Source organism: Polyodon spathula, chromosome 19 (genome assembly GCF_017654505.1).
Source record: "Polyodon spathula isolate WHYD16114869_AA chromosome 19, ASM1765450v1, whole genome shotgun sequence".
NCBI lineage: Eukaryota > Metazoa > Chordata > Actinopteri > Acipenseriformes > Polyodontidae > Polyodon > Polyodon spathula.
In genome coordinates this window covers 7,633,295-7,653,076 of record NC_054552.1, presented here as the reverse complement: position 1 = coordinate 7,653,076, position 19,782 = coordinate 7,633,295, and the positions used below count along the sequence as shown (strand labels likewise).

The window sequence follows — 19,782 nt, the reverse complement described above, 5'->3', positions numbered from 1 at the left end:
ACTGTCAATTGGTGGTAATGAAAATATTCATTACATTTTCTAGTCTGGTATACAGGAGTATTTCTTACAAAAGTAGTGACCTCCATGTTATGGGAACAGCCGAACTGCACAAAAGTGTGTGCTACAAGTGGCAGGTGACTTTCATTTCACTCATTGCCCTTTCATTTTGTTGCATCAATGCTTAAATATCTTATGACCTGGACTCAATGGAATCTATTAGTGCTGCCAACCTTGAGCTGGTAAAAAATAAAAAAAAAATAAAAATAAAAAAAAAGAAAGAAAATTGTACAAAAGCTAATGAACAGCCATCAAATCTTTTAACGTTAGCAAGAGTATCTTCAAGGGCTTGATAATCACCAAAAAAAAAAAAAAAAAAAAATCGTATTTTCTTTAGACTGGATTAGACTAGGTTTGTATAATTCAGTGTCCTGTTGTGGCTTGGCTAAGCAAAGATTAAAGATTCAGGAAATAACACAACAATAAAAATACATGACATACTGTTACTGTTACCTAAATGACATACTGTTGTGTTTTGTACACACATAACTTTCTGGGTCAGGTTAAATAGCTTGACAGGGATGACTGGTTAGGTTTAAATTGAAAATACATAGCCCTCCTTTTGTTGAACAAACAGATGCCAGTAGCAGTTAAACTCAAGCACAGCAAAATTGACTGAATGACAGAAGTTTACATTTTAATTTCAAACTACTCAGTAAAAGATAATGTTGTGACATTGTAATTTATGTGTTAGAGGTTGGTTTTGCAGAGATGATTGTCTATTCACTGTGGTATCTGTTTTTGTCAAAGTGAATGGTGTCATCTGAATTTGCTGTATAAAGATAGCAACACTGTTTTGGTTATCGCATGGATCAGTCCATCTGACTTTATTAAATACTGCAAATATAGTATTAGAATATTTCCACAAACATCACTCATAACTTAATGTAACAACAAGATATCCAACAAAACAGATTCAGCCCTCCCCAGTGCTTTGTATTGGGTAGCATATTAGTGTGTAAAAATAAAATGTCATCCATTTAATTCAGAATGTAGTTCACATTTCAGATTCATGAAAAACATTGCATGTGAAGAGATTTGTCTTCTCATTTAAACTTGATAGATTTCCATAGTACTTGCAAAAGTCTCACGATTCATGATTAATGATACAGATCCCTTGCTAGAATTGCATTTGTATATCTCTGTCTTCTAAATACAGTATGTTAGCTGATTTCGTAGAGCTATTACAAATACATAGTTAAAGCATGTATGCCTTATTTGTTACAATGCTATTTCAAACAGTGAAAACCTGCAAACAGTGACGTCATCCATAGATTCTATGAAAGTAAAACCTATATTTGAAATACAGAAGCACCTGCATCCACTATAATGTATTTCCATATGTATTGATACCCTGTGCATTCTCAATTCTGTAGGTGTCTGAATGTATTATTGCTACTTAAATAAATACTGTATTTCAGTGACAGTATCTTTATTAAAGTCTTGTATGACCTCCTTTAGTTTTTGGAGAAGCAGGATATATTTTATCAGCAGATCAGTTTCAAATGCTCAGTACTTGAGGACTGTCTTGTTTTTACCAACCTCCTCAACTTGATCCTGCAAAACTGGAATATTGACAACAGTATTTCCACCCCCATGTTAAAATATGTAATCATTCTCAACATTTATTGCATGCAATTTAGAGGAAAAATATTAAACTGACAAAGGACCCTTTTTGTTAATAAAAAAAAAAAAAACATTGGTTATTTAAGAATGTTTTTTTTGTTTCTTTGTTTTTGAAGTGTATTTTCATAATGAAATACATTGTGCTATAGGTGACTCTGTTCTAGACTGTTGTTTTGCTGTTATCGAAATGTCTCTTGCTTTGTAAGCAAATATAGATTTCAACTAGGGCATGAGAGCTTTCTTTTTTTATTTGTATATACACATGTATATCATGGAAGGTTGCATCAGTACTCTGTTCAGGTTACAAGAGGCCCACTTATTTTAACATACATGATTTGAGTAGTTTTGTGTCCTAGTATCAGACATAAAGGAACAAGGCTGTTTACTGCAATCTGGTTAGGAATAGAGAATAGCATGTACATTCTGAGGTTGCTGTAATCTTGTTTGTTAAACTATTACATAATGTTTAAATAGTCTCTACAGACAGGTGGCACACCATATGGTCTGGGTTATTTTCGAGATTGCTAGACACTATAGGACCTGCGTCTGTTAACTTTTCTGGAGGATAACATACATACACTGCATAGAGATTATGACTAAACCTTTTTTTTTTTTTTGGCTTATTATTTTTTGTTTCTGTTCAGATCCTTCATATTATTTATGTATCTTATTCAATCTCATACTGTTTATTACATGTTTACATAATTTGCTGTACACATTTTCAACAAATACAGGCCTTGTTTACTTTCTAGCTTTTTTAGATTCCCCAAAGGTAGCTTTAGAAACATAAGCTAGCCCGCAATTCTAAAATCCCCATAGTTTCAGTACTGCATCTACTACTAGCACAAAAATTTAAATAAAAATTAAAACAATGTACCTTAATAACATACAACCCCCCCCCCCCTCCCCGTGCACACCTCTTCCTCTTGTTATTTGATGTTTAATATATAGCTGCTAGTTATATTATACTTGCTATGATGTGTAGACCATATGCAATGTATTATATTATTGATTCTAAACAGATTTAAGGGGCATTCCCTTGTGTTATTTTCTTGATTCTGAACCTTGAGTTCAAAAAGGTGAAAGCTATTGAAACCTACTTTCTTTTTCAGTGACTATTATTTTTCCAATGCATTTACTAATGAATGTGTCCTATTTTGGGACTTGTGGACTATGTTGATAGGCAACAATCGACAGGGTTAAATAGGCGGGACCCGTTGTAAGGACCGAGTGGTTAGATGCCCTACTGTATTCTTTGTTCTTCAAATTCCCACAAATCATTAAGGCCTCAGAGGGCAGGGGACAACACACAAAGATGTGCTTCTCATTTGGACATTGACAATTAGTTATCACACTGCAGCATCTGTTGACTACTGCTGCACTGGACAATGGGCAATTTGTGACATAAGTAATGATTATGAACAATCTACAATTGGTGTTAAACAGATGCTTCAATTCCATTGATCCCATCAAGCTAAAAAACAAACTTGTTTACCATTAAACAGTGCACCTTGCTATATTGTAAAACCTTGTTTTAGTTTATAGAAGCAACTTTACATAGATATCCTATCATGTGCTGCAGACAGCACAGTGTTAATTACTCAACTTATGTTAAAGATCTCTTGCAACTCAATGAAGTGCTGACTGGGTGGAGTATAACCATCTCGCACTATGAAAGGCAGTGTGAAGATTTGTATTCTGTGTACATTCTACATATTCTGCAATCTACTTATACTTGTCAAGAGAATACATGGTGTAGAACTCAGTTGCTCTGCCGACTATCAGAAATACAGAATCTGGCACTCAATTTGATTTAGAATATTTCTATGGAATTATTTATAAATTAATTGTAATAAATTAACCGCTGTGATACTGGCTGGGTAGTTTAGTTAAACGCACACGCAGAAAGAGAACACTGCCTTTGCACAGAGCTGTACAAAACACTGAACACAAAGTTCTGTTACTGAAACAAACCTCTTCTCACAGATTTTGATGAAACAAAGCTACTACTAATGTTAGTTGCAAACACATTTACACAATTTGCATAACTCTTGGTGTGAACTGCTATAAGTGATAGGACTTATATTGCCCAGCAGTTTGAACCATATCAGGTTTTACTGTAACCTAATAGTCTATTATTTCTATGGTTGCTTTGGGGGTATTAAGATGGGACTGTGGTCAATTGATAAAACTCAAAATGTCTCAATGTCTGTTTAGACTTGGGAAAACATGCTTGCATATTATGTTGAAGGAAATGTAAACTTTTGCTTTCAGGTTTTCTTTTTAAATATGAGATTTCAGTTTCTGGAGTGTGTAGTTGTTTTCTTTATCACAGCTCTAATCAAATGCTTCTATATTCACAGCAGAATTTGCTAACAAACAAATGCAGCACTTCTCTGTAGTTTAGGTGAACAATTTGCATGGCAATGTTGACCTCTGACCTCCATAAATCTCGATTTCTCTTCATGCATCATCTCCCACAATGTTTTATTATTTTTCTTGTGTGTTAGCCGATATTAATGATGCATTTATTTATTATCTTCATCGGTATGTCATATTGCAGTTATTTTGTGTTTTTTCCTCTGAGGGCCATACTGAATATCAAAGAAAATATGCATAAAATAATTATATTATTAAACTGAATTTGAATTTGGTGTAGATATTTCTTGTGTGTTTCATTTTTTTAGTTAGATGATTTGTAAGGGAAGGTTAGTTATTTTTTAGAAATGTATTTTTGCATAGTATTCTATTGTTATAAAAGGTAATAATAGTAATAATTTATTTGTTAGTCCACTGTAATTTACAGTAATATGGAGCTGTCAAAACACTGCTAATAGGGTGCAGGCCAACAATTGACAGCCAGGACATTGTTGGTACAGTAATGGCCACTTTGGAATCTGGGTTCATGTTTCTATTACTTATTTAACTAATTCTTAAACGAAATAGTCATGTTTAGGTCAGTCACATCGATCACAATCACATAATTAATTTAGATTTCATTAAGATCAGCTACCTTTTAAACTGAGAGTGAATGATAATTATATTTTTTCAAACGCTAGTTCCAATTTAATAAGTATATATCGTAAATGTACAGTAAATTAAAAAAAAAAAAAAAGATATCCTTTTTAACCAGGTGAAGAGTTACATGAAAGTATAGCACAGGCTGTAAAAAAAAAATAACGGTATATTTCTACTATGCAATCTGATAGTGTCACTGTAACACCATACCCAGCTCGCTGACTCGTAAGTGGCTCGCTGACAGGAACTGACGTCTCGTCTGTGTATGGATACATTCAGCAGGAGGAAAATGGCTAGCACACATCTACAAATCTGAACGGTAGGAAATATGTACTTTTGTGTGTGTAAAATATTCCATTGGAAAAAGCTGAGTTTGGTATGCGATTGGTGCGTGTGAATGAGTTAGCCGGGCGTGCTTTGCAAGTAAAAAGGCCGTTTCTTTTGTCTCCTGCACTTTGTTGGCAGGTTAATGTGTTGATGTTTTTTGAATTATTCAATCACAGTGAAGTAAAGTTCAGGCTTGTCGGTGTCTTTTAAGTAAAGTAACTCGGGAATAAGTTACAGTTTATTTCTGCCGCAACACCGTTATAAAATTAAAATAAAAAATGTATATGCTTCAGGAAATTGTTACAGCTGTGTCTGGCTGTAGAAATACAGTTACTTTTTGTTAGATAAAGAAGGATTTGTCTTGGGGCTTAAGTTTGTTCTTGTGGATCGGACAACAATATAGAAGCAGAGTTTCTCCGTTCCGTACATTATTCTACATTACTAATATTATTGATTTAATAAATATTGTAGATTTCATAGTACGCAGACTACAGTTTGCATGGCGCATAGACAGAGCCGATGGGGAGGGTATTTAGACAACTAAAAACGTAAAAAAAAATGTATTTAGCTAAAATCTGTAATCTGCCGAAACAGTATGTATTTCAATGCACTGAATGGTAGATTTTGATTGTGACTTTGAATGTATACGATGTCGTCTTGTATGGAACCGTTACAGAATATATACTGATAGCAACGGGGTTCTTTAAACTCTGAAGAAAATCACAGTGCACTGGTATTGAGAATATTTTTTTTGATGCAATACAGTCTATTGTATACTTTATACTTTATATATATATATTATATATATATACATATATAATTATGATATATGATTGATTTATAACGTTACACATTCGACACAAATATACGATCTCTTAATGTATGTGCTGTTTAAAAAAAAAAGTAAACATTTGTGATCGAAAGTCATCTTTAGAGGACTGATTTATAAAACGAACAACAACAATCAATAATAGGCAGTGTGATATTGGTAAGACTAAACAGATCTTTACAAGTCAACATACAGTAGGTACTAATGAGTTATACATCAGAATGCAAGGGTTAGGAATGACATTGGAGAACAAGCATACTATAGTGTGCACTTATATAATAGCATGCCCTGAGGTTCAAACTATTCACTAATTACCTCCATGCTTTGTTGTTGGTTTGTAGAGTGTAGGCTCCTCCTAGATCCTTGCCTGTTATGGAAAATCAAGTAGCAGGGTTAGGTGAATGTGGTCCATGGAGACAAAACCTGAAAGATTTCCCTGTGGTTCAGAATTAACCCCATCATTATTAATGATTAAGCCACTTGCTACTATGTGATCTCGATAGAAACCCTCAGCATCTATGCAGTTAATGTTCAGAGATGTAAATCTTTGCACCAGTGCAATAAGCGTCCTGACTATGTATCATTTCATAAATATGGGTTCCAGGGTATATAACAAATTATTAACAGATTTATGTGTCTTCTTAATGTAGTTAAGCATTATTCTTCAGCTCTACAGAAACTAGCACTTTTTTTTTTTTTCATCCAAACACATTAAAATGTGTGTCCAGGGCCAGATTTAATAGTTTTGTAAATTGCTCTTTTGTCAGTTCGGTATCCATGTGGTTGATATTTTATTTTTCTTTCGTTCTCCAATCGCTGAATTCCAAACAAGTCTCTCACCCCTCTTTGTCAACTCAGCTCAATTGTAACCTACTGAAAATAGCCTAAACGAGTTGCTGCTACTCAGTTTACGTGCCGAAGTGAGCACTTCAGCTTCTGAGTTCAAAGATTTTTGCTTAGATACATCATTAGGAGTGCTGTATTTCATTGGGAAACACTGCTAACAAAACGCATACCTCGGATAGGAACTGAAAACTTTCCATGCATTATGAAGGGAATATTGTACACACGTTGCGTTTCAGCTCTGAACAGACATGGTGCTGCAGCTGTATGGACTAATCGAAGAGACAAACCAGGCACTAAATTGGAGTCTGTCTCTCCTGGTGTTTAAAGCCGCACACAGTTATTAGCGCTCTACCTGGAATCTATCCATCACCCCGGAACCGAATATTTAACAGATTTAGGCAGTTTGTGCAAATGTAGTTTTGAGACAAGAAAGAGGATTTTACAAAGAACTTGAGATCTTCAAAATATAATGACACGTGAAACATGTGAGTTGTGTTCTTAGAGAAGATATTGTATTTATAAGAGAATATATTAAATAGCTTTTATTGTCATCTCTTTTTCAGGAACTAGAATATAAAACCACATTTTTAAAGATGAAGTGGGAAGTACACTCCCAAACATTTTGCAATACTAAAATTTAACATGCGACCTTTAATAAGATTGTAGAACCTTTTAAGATGTACTGCTGTAGTTATGCATTTGTATTTTGTACAAAAGCATAATTGTACTTAATCTGTTGTGGTATTGTTTTTTTCTGATAAAATAGGGAGAACAATTTGTGTACATCTCTCTTGCTGTTACAATGTTCCTTGTATGTTTTAGTAGTATACTATTTTAAAGAGCCTTTTTAAATAGTTTTAAACTTGGTTGTAGTTTTATTAGAAGTGATGCATGATTTTGAATTCTGGCACTTTTTTGATACAATGCTGCTATTCTATTTGTGGGCTATTGTTACAGATATTAAGTGTTGGATGTTTGCTGTCGAATGTTCCGAGCCAAGATCGGTATGCCAACGATTTTGTTTCCTTTGTTGGGAATTTGTTGTGTTTTATAGTCTGGTCACTAGACAGTATTGCTGTATGTTGGCAAAAAAAGTTTATTTTGTGAATGATAATTAACCCCAAAGCATGTTTTCTGATAGTGGCTGGAGTTCTGTCAAAGATTTTCATTAGTTTAAATGTATTTGTGTTCACTGCTCACAAAGTTAATTGGCCTCGTTGGCAAATGGGCAGATAGTTATTGCTACAGTTGCTAGTTTACTGATTAGTGTCTCGACTTTGCAAGGCAGGTGCAGCTGTTTCCTGCGGTTCTTTATGAAGTGTGTCACACGAATATAAGGTGGTTGTCAATCAATATATTAACACAGTCAACAGGTCTTCCTAGAGCGCAATGTTCCAGACTAGTTCAGTATTTCAAGGCAGAGCTGATTGCGATAGCTTTTTAAATTTAAATAACTTGTGTGTGTGATTTTTGTTATTGCTGGGAACGCCTAGTTATGCTGAAACCTTATCATAAGTGGCTGGGATGTTAATGTAGATCTTACAGAAGTACTAATAAAGTGTGTTCCAATACACTCTGATTTGCATAAAGAACCTGTCTCCCTTAGTTCTGCTTTCAGATGCACCAGGATGTGTTTTATCTTTCTCTGGCTGTTGAACCTGTTCTTAAATCTTTGTGGTATTGTAAGCAGATCAGATGATATTTAATTAGCTTTTAAGACAAACCTTTAAATCTTTTATTTTTATTTTTATTTTATCTTTATTGTTTTTATCTGTCAATTATTCCTCTAGGTTTCTAAAGTAAATCAGGATGGGATTGCAAGTATTAGTTTTTCATTATTAGTGAAACCTGCCTGTTTTTTACAGAAGCCCCAATAAGATGTTAAGAGTAACCGTGAAAAGCATGCATATAGCATTTTTTTATTGATAGTATGTAGAACATATTTAATTGGGCTTCATAGTCAACTAGACAGGGTTAGAAATTAACGCTTGCCCGTTCACCCGATGCGATTTAAAGCTAATGAGAACTAGCTGATGGCTGTGGCTCGGTAGTCCTGTGGGGGAGTGCCTTAAAAAGCTGTACAGATAAAGCTTGTGTTTAAACAAATGCAGGAAAAACCAATTTTCTAATTGGGTGTAGCAGTGGTGAACAAACATTCATAATGCTTACAAAACAGTAGCTCAGAACTGAAACCTCCCTTCATCTCGCCTTGTCATGACGAATTTTGCGTTCTGCGAATGTGTCAGTGTTTTATTGCCTTTTGTCTGTCTGAATACTTACACTATTCATTTATTTATTGCCGTGTTTAACTGAACTTTCGGTATAAACAAAATTTGCTTTTTAGACATCAGAACAGTGTAAAATTGGCCATTCCTCACATTTTATTTAAATTTTTCTAATTTATTTTTTTGAAAAAGCCCAATTGCTTAAACGCAACACAACACAATTATTTGGTAGGTCGATCTTTAATCAGTATAAAATATAAAAGTTTTTAAAACTATATAGGTTTAAGGGATGATTGCTTAACATAAGATTTAGTGTAAAATATTATTAGAACAACAATTTCATATGGTCTGTTTCAAAGAAACGTAATTTGAGCAAATGGATATTCACTTGAGCTATTCTGTGTTTTGTCATTTTTATTCTGTTTTGCTGGATGTCTAAAAAGTAGACTTAGTTTGTAAACTTTCTGTATTACATTTAAACCATGGCAAGGAATAGCGTATTGCATCTTTGAAGTAAGTGTTAAATAATTTTACAAACATGTTACAAAGAGTGCTTTTAGAACAGCTCACACCCTTGCAAAGCATGCAGGACTGTATTCTGATTCTGAATGGATGTGTGACCTAGATGAGGCTAAAGGATTAAATGTAGGGAAGACCTATAGAAATTCTAAACAGGCACAGGACTGTATACATGCTATTGCAAGGACCCAGCGTCAAGCCCAGTTAACCAGAATGGCAACTGCTAAATATTTCCGGGTGTCTCTAATGGTTCTACAGATAGTTCCATTACTGAGGCAGTGACGTGCTGTGTGAAGTATGCAGTCAATGGTGTTGTCCGCACAGACTTTAGTGGGGTTCAGAATGTGGGGAATGTATCTGGGATACATTGTATGTGTTCAATGTAACTGGGAATGAGTATTAATGTTTATTGTATCTGTTTTTTTTTTTGTTTTGTTTATATATATATATATATATATATATATATATATATATATATATATATATATATATATATATATATATATATATACACACACACACACACACACACACACACACACACACACACACATACACACACAGACACACACACACAATAAAAAATATGTACATTTTATAAGTGTACAATTATTTGGAAAATAAAATTGAAGTCTAATATTTTAGGGCCCCCATCAGCTGTTGTTGATTCCAACTCAGGAACTTCACATAAGGACTAGTAAATTTACATAAGGACTAGTAAGTTTACATAAGGACTAGTAAGTTTCAAAAGGTATCTGCCGTTAACACTTCCTGTTTGTTCCCAGCAGTCAATATGTCTGTGTTGTTTACAATAGCTAGTAGTGTTTCAGGTCCGTTAAGTCTTTCAAGGGAATTTCACTGGAATCCAGATTAAAGGTAATGACAGTCATGGGTAGTGGAATGTCAAAGCCTTCAGTTGCTTTGGGTTCCACAGTCTGGAAGTTCCATCTCAAAAAATGTTTAAACAAAACTGACAATAGAAGAACAACTTTCAGTTTCCAAAAGAATGTGGGGGGTGGGGATTATCATTTTATTTTCATGTGTACTTAACTCATGGTGATATAAAAGCAAAACTCATGCTTACTTCAGGTTCAGGTACAGTGGCAAAAAAAACCCCAAAAAACTGTACAGTGGAGTTTAGCAAATAGGGTAAATATCCTTAATATAGTCTTCCATATATGATGGTTATTTTGTACTTTCCACTGATATCACAAGCAAGAAGTTTAATTATTTTTGCTTCGTGTTTATTAATGTTTATTAGCTTTATGCTAGGAACGAGTTTTGCTTCGTATCCGTAATGTTGCTGTGAAAAGAAAAGAAAATAGATTTGTCAGTCTGGTGTGCGAGAAATGTGGCGAAAAGCTAAACGTAAGCAACAACTTCGATTGTAGACTGTAGACCTTTATAATAACCTTAAAATATTGCAAGCAGACTTTTGAAATGTTCATCTGTGCATCTCTGTGTAACAGTTGAATAGCAAATGACACTGTTGTCAGTGGTTTTGTGGTTAAAACAGAACAGAAAAATCCTAGAAGAGAGTTTAAACAAATCCTTGCAAAGAAACAGGACACAGTTCCAAATTATATGCTGTTTAAATGTCTTTAACTTTTTTTGTGACCAGGACTAACAGCATACTGTACAGAGGTTTCTTATTTCACAGGTTGATAATAAACAAGGAGGAAGAGTGCAAGGGAAGACATAAACTCGGAGGGATAAAGAGATAAACACAGAGAACGATCACTTTTCCACTTGCAACTGTACAATAATGAACACTGCTGTTGTTAGGAGCTCTAAAGTCAAAGCTTGACAAAGCCATTATTGTGATGTCACTGCTGCTGTACAAGCTTGCGTAATATAAAGTTAATTCACAGGGGTCATGTTGACAAGAAATGACTCTGCTTTAACTTCTCCTTGCTAAGGCATAACCTTCTGAGACAATATTCTTTGTCAATCTTGTACTTTGCCTGACTGAGTGAGGAGGTATTGGGTAGATGATCCCAGCCCACTACATAGAGGAATGAGTTCTAATCCCATTGTCAAAGCATTGAACCTCCCAACATACTAAAGGTTAGGACATTAGCAGCACAAAAGATATTTATTTTGCGACGTATTATTTTTGCGTGGGTGTAAAATTATTTATTTTCACACAAGATCAATAAAGTGTACTGTACAAGCAAGAATCTGTTAATGGAGAACAAAAACTGTCTAAGATGATTTGAAACTGTTGAAACATGTTAGTTGATGTCATTTCTCTTCTGTATGAATGCTGAAGTACGTGGTGAAATAGTGGACTACACAATTAAGACCAAATGACTGCAGTAATTCTGTGCATTTGGCTTAATTGAATCCTTAATTGACTGAGCATTGTTTAGAATGTACACTAGGCTTGGCTGAGTAGAGGAATAACAAACCTTTTACTTCTTTTTGAGTTGGATGCTTCACGCAGCTCGTTACCATGAAAATCCAGGTAACTTGTTTTGTTTTCCGTTTCAGAAATCTACAGTGCATCTTTTGAGAGACCATCAGCTGCAACCTTTTTAGAAAATCAAGTTGGATCTTATCAATGGCATCTGCTAGTTGACACAATGTCCCAAATATCCAGCAGCAATGGATTCAAGCAGAATGTCTCTCCTGCTCTGGAAACAAGCGGGGCACAAGATGTTGGGAAGGAGGAAGCTCTGCAGATGGAGACTGAAGCGTTAGCAAAGCTACAGAGGGATAAGAAAACAGCCTTTAACCTGGAAACAGTGTCCTGTAACGGTGCGAACCAGGTAGCCCTGTCCTCCAACAATCCAGAAAGGGACCTCATTGTCTTTCCAGAGTCCGATGCCAGGAAAAGATCAGAGAGGGATGCATTCAAAGACATTGACGTTGAAAAGCTGACGAATGCTGAATTGGAGAAACTGTTGTTGGATGACAACTTTGGGGCTAATAATAAAGCACCGAGGCCTGCAACTTTACCAGGAACCCCTGTTTTAACTTCCTCATTTCCAGGTCATTTGTACAGCCAGATTCCGTTCCATGGAGGGCAGTGGAACCCTAGACTGACAGGGTCTGCAATCTCAGCAGTGCCCAGGCCAGTCATCCAGACGTTACTCTACCCTGCAGTAGCCTTTCCTAAGCAATCCTGCCCTTTTCAGAATGGGTTTAATCTGAGAATGCCGTCTTACAGAGCTCCAAAACCAGTTTACCTCTCCGCGCAGCCCCGGTATATGCCATTCCCACTTCAGCCCTCGGCACTGTTACACTCAACAGCACTCATGCCAGTGTACCAGCAACCTGTTACACCTGAACTGGCAAAATTGTTTGCCAAAATAGCCAGCACTTCAGAATACTTAAAAAACGGGAAATCGACAAGCACTGACTTGGAATCTGCCATCACCAAGGCTATGATCCCAATCCTCCAGAATAAGGAAAACACAAACATGAGTAAATTTGAGTGGCTCGATCTTGATCCCCTCAGTAAGCCAAAATTAGACAGTACAAAGGTTGCACAATACACGGACGGAGCTCTGAATGAGTCCAACATTGCAGGGGACCCCTGGGATGCTGTGCTGCAGGATGAGAGTACTCCTGAAAGCAGTCTTCCTCCTGGAGAGTGTGGCCGGTCAGCCTCCTTTCATCCCAATGGGAAATCAGCTGCTGGAACTTCAGTCACAAGGAGCCAGTCTTTAAATATTCATTCTACAAGTGCTCTGTCTCCCAAGACTCCTGGCCAAAGCACTGAGGTACAGTAGTTGAATATGATTATTACTTCTACTCTTTGAATCTCATTTATATTACTGTTTTAAGATCTTACCGTTTTTTGTTTTGTTATAGTGAAATTTTGGATTCCAGCCTATACTGTAGCTTCTAAAATAAGAAGACTAAAACATAGCCAGCTGCTGGACTTAAATTTCATTGAAAAATCTAGACCTTTGTATCCTGCTTAAATATATATTTTATATATAGGGCTTCTGATTTTCTGTATGTTATACTCTTCTTTAAGAATTAAATTGCTAAATCAATTTTACTATTAACATTCTCAGTTGTGTTTGAGATACAGGAATGGCTTAACAGGTATCAATTTAATTTTTAAGTCGGTTAAAACACACAAAATCAGAAGCCCACATTGTATTCTAATCCTTCACTCAGTTTTCTACTTATATAAACAACAGTAGTTTTGTGGTGGTTTATTGCAGAAATAATCAGTACCATAGATCCATACCATGAATAGAAGCTAGACAGAGGTGATTTATGGCCAGTGGAACTTATCGGCAGTATCAGTTTACAGTACAATACCTTTCATCCCAGGTTAAATCCCCTATTTGTAACTCCTACACTGTACTTTTCAGCAACTGCATTACATATCTGACCCCGACAGAAACAGTATTTCCTGTCTTGGATCTTTCATTGTATGGATGAGAACATCATTCAGCAAGGGTGTGTGTTTTTTTCCTAGCAATTTCATTTCCTGTTGCATTGTGTTGGTCTTTCTTTCATATCAACCGAACAGAGCTTTTGTTTGCTTTTGGGTAGGTGGTGGGAGTGAATTAAGGCTCTATTTACATAGTGCAGCAGTGTGGTCCAGTGGTTGTAACCAGAAGGTCACCAGTTCAAATCCCACCACTGCCACTGACTGACTCACAGTGTGACCCTGAGCAATCACTTAACCTCCTTGTGCTCCATCTTGCGGATGAGATGTTAAATCAATGTCCTATTGTAAGTGACTGTATATAATGCAAAGTTCACAGCCTACCTCTGTACAGTGCTTTGTGATGGTGGTCCACAATGAAAGGCGCTATATAAAAATACAGATATTATTATTATTATTATTATTATTATTATTATTATTATTATTATTATTATTTCTGCTGCAGCCCAACGTTGAGCAGAACTTTCATAAACTAGTAGTGGGAAAGAGAATCTATTGGGGGAATAAACATTGGGATCTTGTCATCACTGGCATGCTAATCTTACAACAGCTGAGTGAAAACTAGAAACAGTAATGGTTTTATAGCGCAGATTTTTCTGTTGACCAATTTGGCAATTTAGAGTACCAGGTACTCTCCTGTATGTTATAGTATTTATTTTATTTTATTAAGGGTGTAGGTTTGCATTTTCAGGAAAAGAAAAGGTTATTGTATTGCCAGAAAGTGTTGAAGGGCTTCTTCCTGTATCTGATCCTCAGCAATCTTTCTGAGATAGCAGACGAGAGCTTTTATTTATTGACATGATATCATTCTATGCTGGCTGCTGCAGCTGTAGCTGTGAGAAACGGAATCGTCAATGCACATTTAGCGACAATGGCTGCAGCTACAAGCCATTTAAAGCGAGGACACTGTTTCTCAGTTTGCATGTTTGCAGTATTTCATTTACTCTGAACACAATTAAAATAGTTTCCCTCATGGATGTAATGACTTGTCCCAAGGACATTTTTATCAGTTAGCCTAGTAATGTATTTGTCAAGAAGCAAAAGTACCCTTTATGTTTGTTTATAATTTATCTTTTTAAAACAGCAATGCATAAATGCCTGATCTGAAAAGCCCTTAAAATGTTTTCCATGGTGCTGCAGGTACTGTAGTGTTTTGTTGCTGTAAAGTAATTTCAAGTAAAAAATGTCCTGTATTAGTTTGCTTTTTTCATTTGAATTAGGGAAGCATAATTTTCTATCAAAATTCTTTGCTGTATTAGGCTATAACCCCATTTTGCATGGTGGTAAGTCCTTCCCTCATCTCCCCAGTGAGATGAAGTAGTAGCAAGCAAACACAAAATGGAGAATGTCCTGACTGTCGTCAACTATACAGCACAACATGGCTGCTCAGAAAACAGTAGCTACTGGGGAGAACTGTAGTTGGATGAATCTGTTAATGGGGTGGGATGTACACCATAAGACCAAACCGGTATAGTTGATTTATAAGATTTCTGTTTGCATTGCAGTAATAGCACCTGCATAAGAAATGTTATCTTCATGTGTGCAGTGGAAAGCATCATATACAAATGGGAACTTGCCCTTATAGCATTCACTAAGACAACAGCGCAATCTCTTATATGTGATTGGTCCATAAGGGTTGCGCTTTCTGCTTTCATTCCTGTTAGTTTGTATATTTAAGCACTTTCTTTTATACGGTTTCCTATCTGTAAGCAAAAGGAATGTCGCAATAAATATTCTTGGTAAGTCTTTTGTTTTTTCAGGCTACTTGTTATAGAGTAGTTTAGCTTTAATGACAGTATTAATAACAGTAATACAATTATTTTCCAAGTAAAATTTGTATCATTTTAGAACAAATCAGAAATCTAATTTGTCTGTGTTTTCATGAAACTTTACTGAAACTCTGCTGTGAGTGAAATAAAGAATAACTGATTCGTGTACACGACCACATGTTGTAGAGAAGAACCAGTTCAGCAAGCATTTGTGAACAATGTAACCGTGTGTTCCAGTACAACTGTGGGTTTGTCTTCTACATTGTACTCCTTTATGTATGTGACCTCAAATGATGTATGAAACAATTTTATAGGCTTCTTTCCCCACAAGTGCAATAGGCTATTAAAAGCATTTTTTTAGAAAGGCTGTTTAAGTTTTCAAATTTTAGAAAATTCACTATAGTCGTTGATAGATAAAATGGTAGCCGTATCAGTCCGGAGATGATAGACAAAGAGAAGGAGATGTATACCTTCTATTGGATTAACTAAACAATAATTAATCACAAGCTTTCAAGACCTCAAAGGTGTCCTCTTCAGGTGAAAGTAAGAAAGAGAGGTTGTTGTTTAAAAAATTCACCACAAATAAATCCAACACTTCTTACACTGCACACTAAAACTTAATTATAATTAATGCTGGTAGTGCTATTGATGGTATAATTGTTTCATTATGATTGGTGAATTGTAGTACAAAACCCAATTATTAATGTTGGTTTTGTTTATTTTTTATTTTACATTGTTTAATTAAAAGTATATTGTACCATGTTGCATACTTTGCATCGACAATGCCACTGGTTGAGACTGCCACTGCACTAAAGTTATTTTGTGTGAGGGTAGCTGTACTTTTCAACATTGAACTGGTGTGCCTCTGTCAAGACCTGTACAGTAATTAAATAATGTCATGTGGTACTGATATTTTACTTTAAATGTTTTGTTTATGAAAATAACAGCCAAATTAATGAGTAGAAGTGATGTTTGAAATAGTTTTAGTATCATTTATTTTCTTTCATTTATAAAAGTGCTCTAACGCACTTTGAGATTCTTTGGAGCGGAAAATAAATCTAATCCGGTGGTACTTGTTGTTGCAGAAACTTTAATGTAAATGTCAAACACCAGTTCTAGCTAAGAAAAGTGGCATATGCTGGATTGAAGACTCCATTCTTTCGTGCAACATACTGCCTGGTATGCAAAAAAACAGTTAAGTTAATTACCGCATTTTTCCAAACCATTGCTGAATAAATATTTCTGCCTCTTTGCAGACTGACAAAGGCACCAGAAGCTCACCCACAGCATGCAATGTTCTGCAAGACTTGGAAGCACACAATGAAGAAGTGGAGGCTTTCTGTGAAGAAATCACCAAGTAAATGAATCAATTTTAAGAGATCACATTGTTAAATTATTGAAGGGCTGGTTACAGTAACTATGGAGACCAAAAAAGAAGTTAGACAAAGAGTTTTTGGTTGTGGACCATGCTCTGGAGGTAAAACAAGCAAGCCCTAGCACTTCCCAGTTTGCTTTTATTGTTCACAAATGTTTTCTGAGGGAGGGTTACAGGACGTACCACTGCGTAACCATTTCCTTTTTTTAGTCTTCCACCCCTTCCCTATAAGTGAGGCTCATTTAAAATGGCCTCTGTTCATTTTGAAAGTGTACCTTTTGTTGAATTAAGGAATTACAGTTTAGTTTTTTTGTGTTCTGTGGACATAAAATGCAGTAAAGTTATAGGAGGCTACCTGCTGATCTAGTCTGACTTTCCTCCAAGCTGATTTTAGTATAGTTTTATAACTAAAGTCATGTGCTGCTGGTACATTTGTAACCCTGGTGTTTAGCATTATTATGACCTTTCAGAACTGCCTATTCTTTGCACCTCCCAGAGGGCCTGCACTTACAGTTATGTTCTAATAGCATGTGGTTTTACAGTAGTAGTTTTACTTCATTTTTATTTTTATTTTTACTGATGTTATGCCTAAAAAAAATAAAAATGTGTAAAAGAGCACCTGCTTATCTTTGAGAGCAGCTTTGTCTTCTACTTTATTTACTATTCATTGTGTTTCCAGTCAATTACTCTTTTATTTTGTTGCTCATAATGTGATCGTGTTTGCTTTTTTATTTTTAGATTGAAGCTGACGTTCCCACACGATGATCTTTCCACCAATCCTGGTTATGTTCTAAGTCCTGTCATGCTTCAGAGAGACATGAATGGAGAAAACGCCAGCATCAAGGTTTCAATAGAGATAGAGGGCTCTCAACAGCCAGTCACATTTACTTGTGATGGTAGGTCTTCTGATAATAAGTTGATGCATTTCTTTCCAGACTGACTGATAACAACAAGTGTTTCATTTCAAAGGGGTGACTCCCACTGTACTGAGCTAAAATTGCAGGAAATTTAAAACCTAGACTGGTCATTTCCAATAAAGAAAACAATTTCCTTGCCAACATTACAAATCACAATTTATTTTAGGAAACAAGGATGTGACTCAGTTTGCAAGAAAGCTTTGATTTGTTTTTGTTTTCCAAATAGATTACACTATAAGCATTTGTGAGCAATACCTGATAGAAAGGAGCCATCCACTTAAATAGTCAAACTGTTTATCAGCCCACTGGAAATTTTTGGCAGTGCTTTAAATGCATTTCAACCATGTTATGAATATCCATGGCAAGAATGACATTTTAATAATGCAAGCTTCGAGTCAGATCATTTAGAAAATACAATTGTTGTGCACTAAAACAGTACATATTCACATACAAGGGAGCTATTTTTGCTTTAAGTATGGTGTATTTTGAAAACCTGACTCAGAATTTATGACAGTTGGATTGTTTCTACTTCCTCTACAAGTGCACTTTTCAAATTATAATACAAATAGAGAGAGGAAGACATATTTTAGAGCCTGCACAAAACTATGGCAGCATTACTTTACATGCCAGTTCTCCAGTTAGCACTGCCAACCAACTTTGTTGAATTAGTCATCTTATTAATTCACAGTTACACACATGCACTGTTTAAAGCTGTCCATGGTGCAGTCATTAAGGTTTACAATTTACTTTAAATGCTTACCATCTAATTATCAGTTTAGTTAAAAGGAGCAATGTTTAGGCCATAATGAAATATTAACATTTATGTTTTAAACAGCAGTCAAGAGGGCAAACCTTGGATATGCATAACAAATTACAAACCATGGCTTTAAAAGCAAGGCACTTCAGCTACAATGTTGTCTTTGTCCTATAAGCAATTTATGTTAAGCTATGAAATAATAGTAGTAATAATAACAACAGTGTATACGGGGGCTCCCGAGTGGTGTATCCGGTAAAGGCGCTCTGCATGGAGTGCAGGATGCGCCCTATAGCCTGGCTCAAGTCTAGGCTATTCCATTGCCAACCACCGAACGCCAAGCAACCCCTGTAGTCTGGCTGGGCACCTGAGGGCTTGTCTGTAAGCTGCCCAGAGCTGCATTGTCCTCCGACACTGAGATGGCTGTGTGGTGAGTCTGCAGTATGAAAAGAAGTGGTCAGCTGACAGCGCATGCTTCAGAGGACAGTGTGTGTTCATCTTCACCACTCCCCAGTCAGTGCAGAGGTGGTAGCTGTGAGCTCAGCCTAATAATAATTGGATATTCTAAACTGGAAGAAAATGCAAAAAATTATTGCTGACTACTAAAATTAAAAAATAAAAATCCTACAATTTTATGTGAAAGGTTATTCTTTTATTGAATGTATTAATTAAACACAGGGCCCAGCTAGCATCTAGCATGTGATTTTAAGCTTTCTTACATATATTATGAATGGTGTAATGCAAAACATCAGCACCGTGGAATTTGAACAGTATGACATTTTGGTTGCTCCCAGCAATATTAGCAGACAACATCTTGTTAAACATTCTGGATGAATGTATGATACAAAATGGAAATCTGAGAAATGAAATAAATCATTTACTATTTACAGCTCACCCTATTTCTTATCTGTTTCTTTCTGATGCTTTTGTTTCAGTGAGTTCCCCTGTTGAGCTGCTAATAATGCAGGCCTTGTGTTGGGTTCACGATGACTTGAACCAGGTTGACATTGGCAGCTACATCCTGAAAGTTTGCGGCCAAGAGGAAGTGTTGCAAAAGTAAGGCCTATTGTTAACAATGTACTGCCTAGTTCAACAAGTTCTGAAAA

General features: G+C 35.8%; 1 protein-coding gene across 1 annotated transcript in view; it reads left to right on the top strand.

Moving 5' to 3' along the window:
- The first annotated feature begins 6,792 nt into the window (after window positions 1-6,792).
- Window positions 6,793-19,782, top strand: part of LOC121294691 (phosphatidylinositol 4-phosphate 3-kinase C2 domain-containing subunit alpha-like) — a 29,283-nt gene continuing 16,293 nt past the window's right edge. Inside the window, exons 1-5 of the mRNA XM_041218685.1 lie at window positions 6,793-7,188; window positions 11,941-13,175; window positions 16,887-16,987; window positions 17,744-17,901; window positions 19,612-19,732. Of these exons, the coding sequence (XP_041074619.1) occupies window positions 12,033-13,175; window positions 16,887-16,987; window positions 17,744-17,901; window positions 19,612-19,732 (1,523 nt within the window). The 5' untranslated portion in view covers window positions 6,793-7,188; window positions 11,941-12,032. The remainder of the gene's footprint in view (window positions 7,189-11,940; window positions 13,176-16,886; window positions 16,988-17,743; window positions 17,902-19,611; window positions 19,733-19,782) is intronic.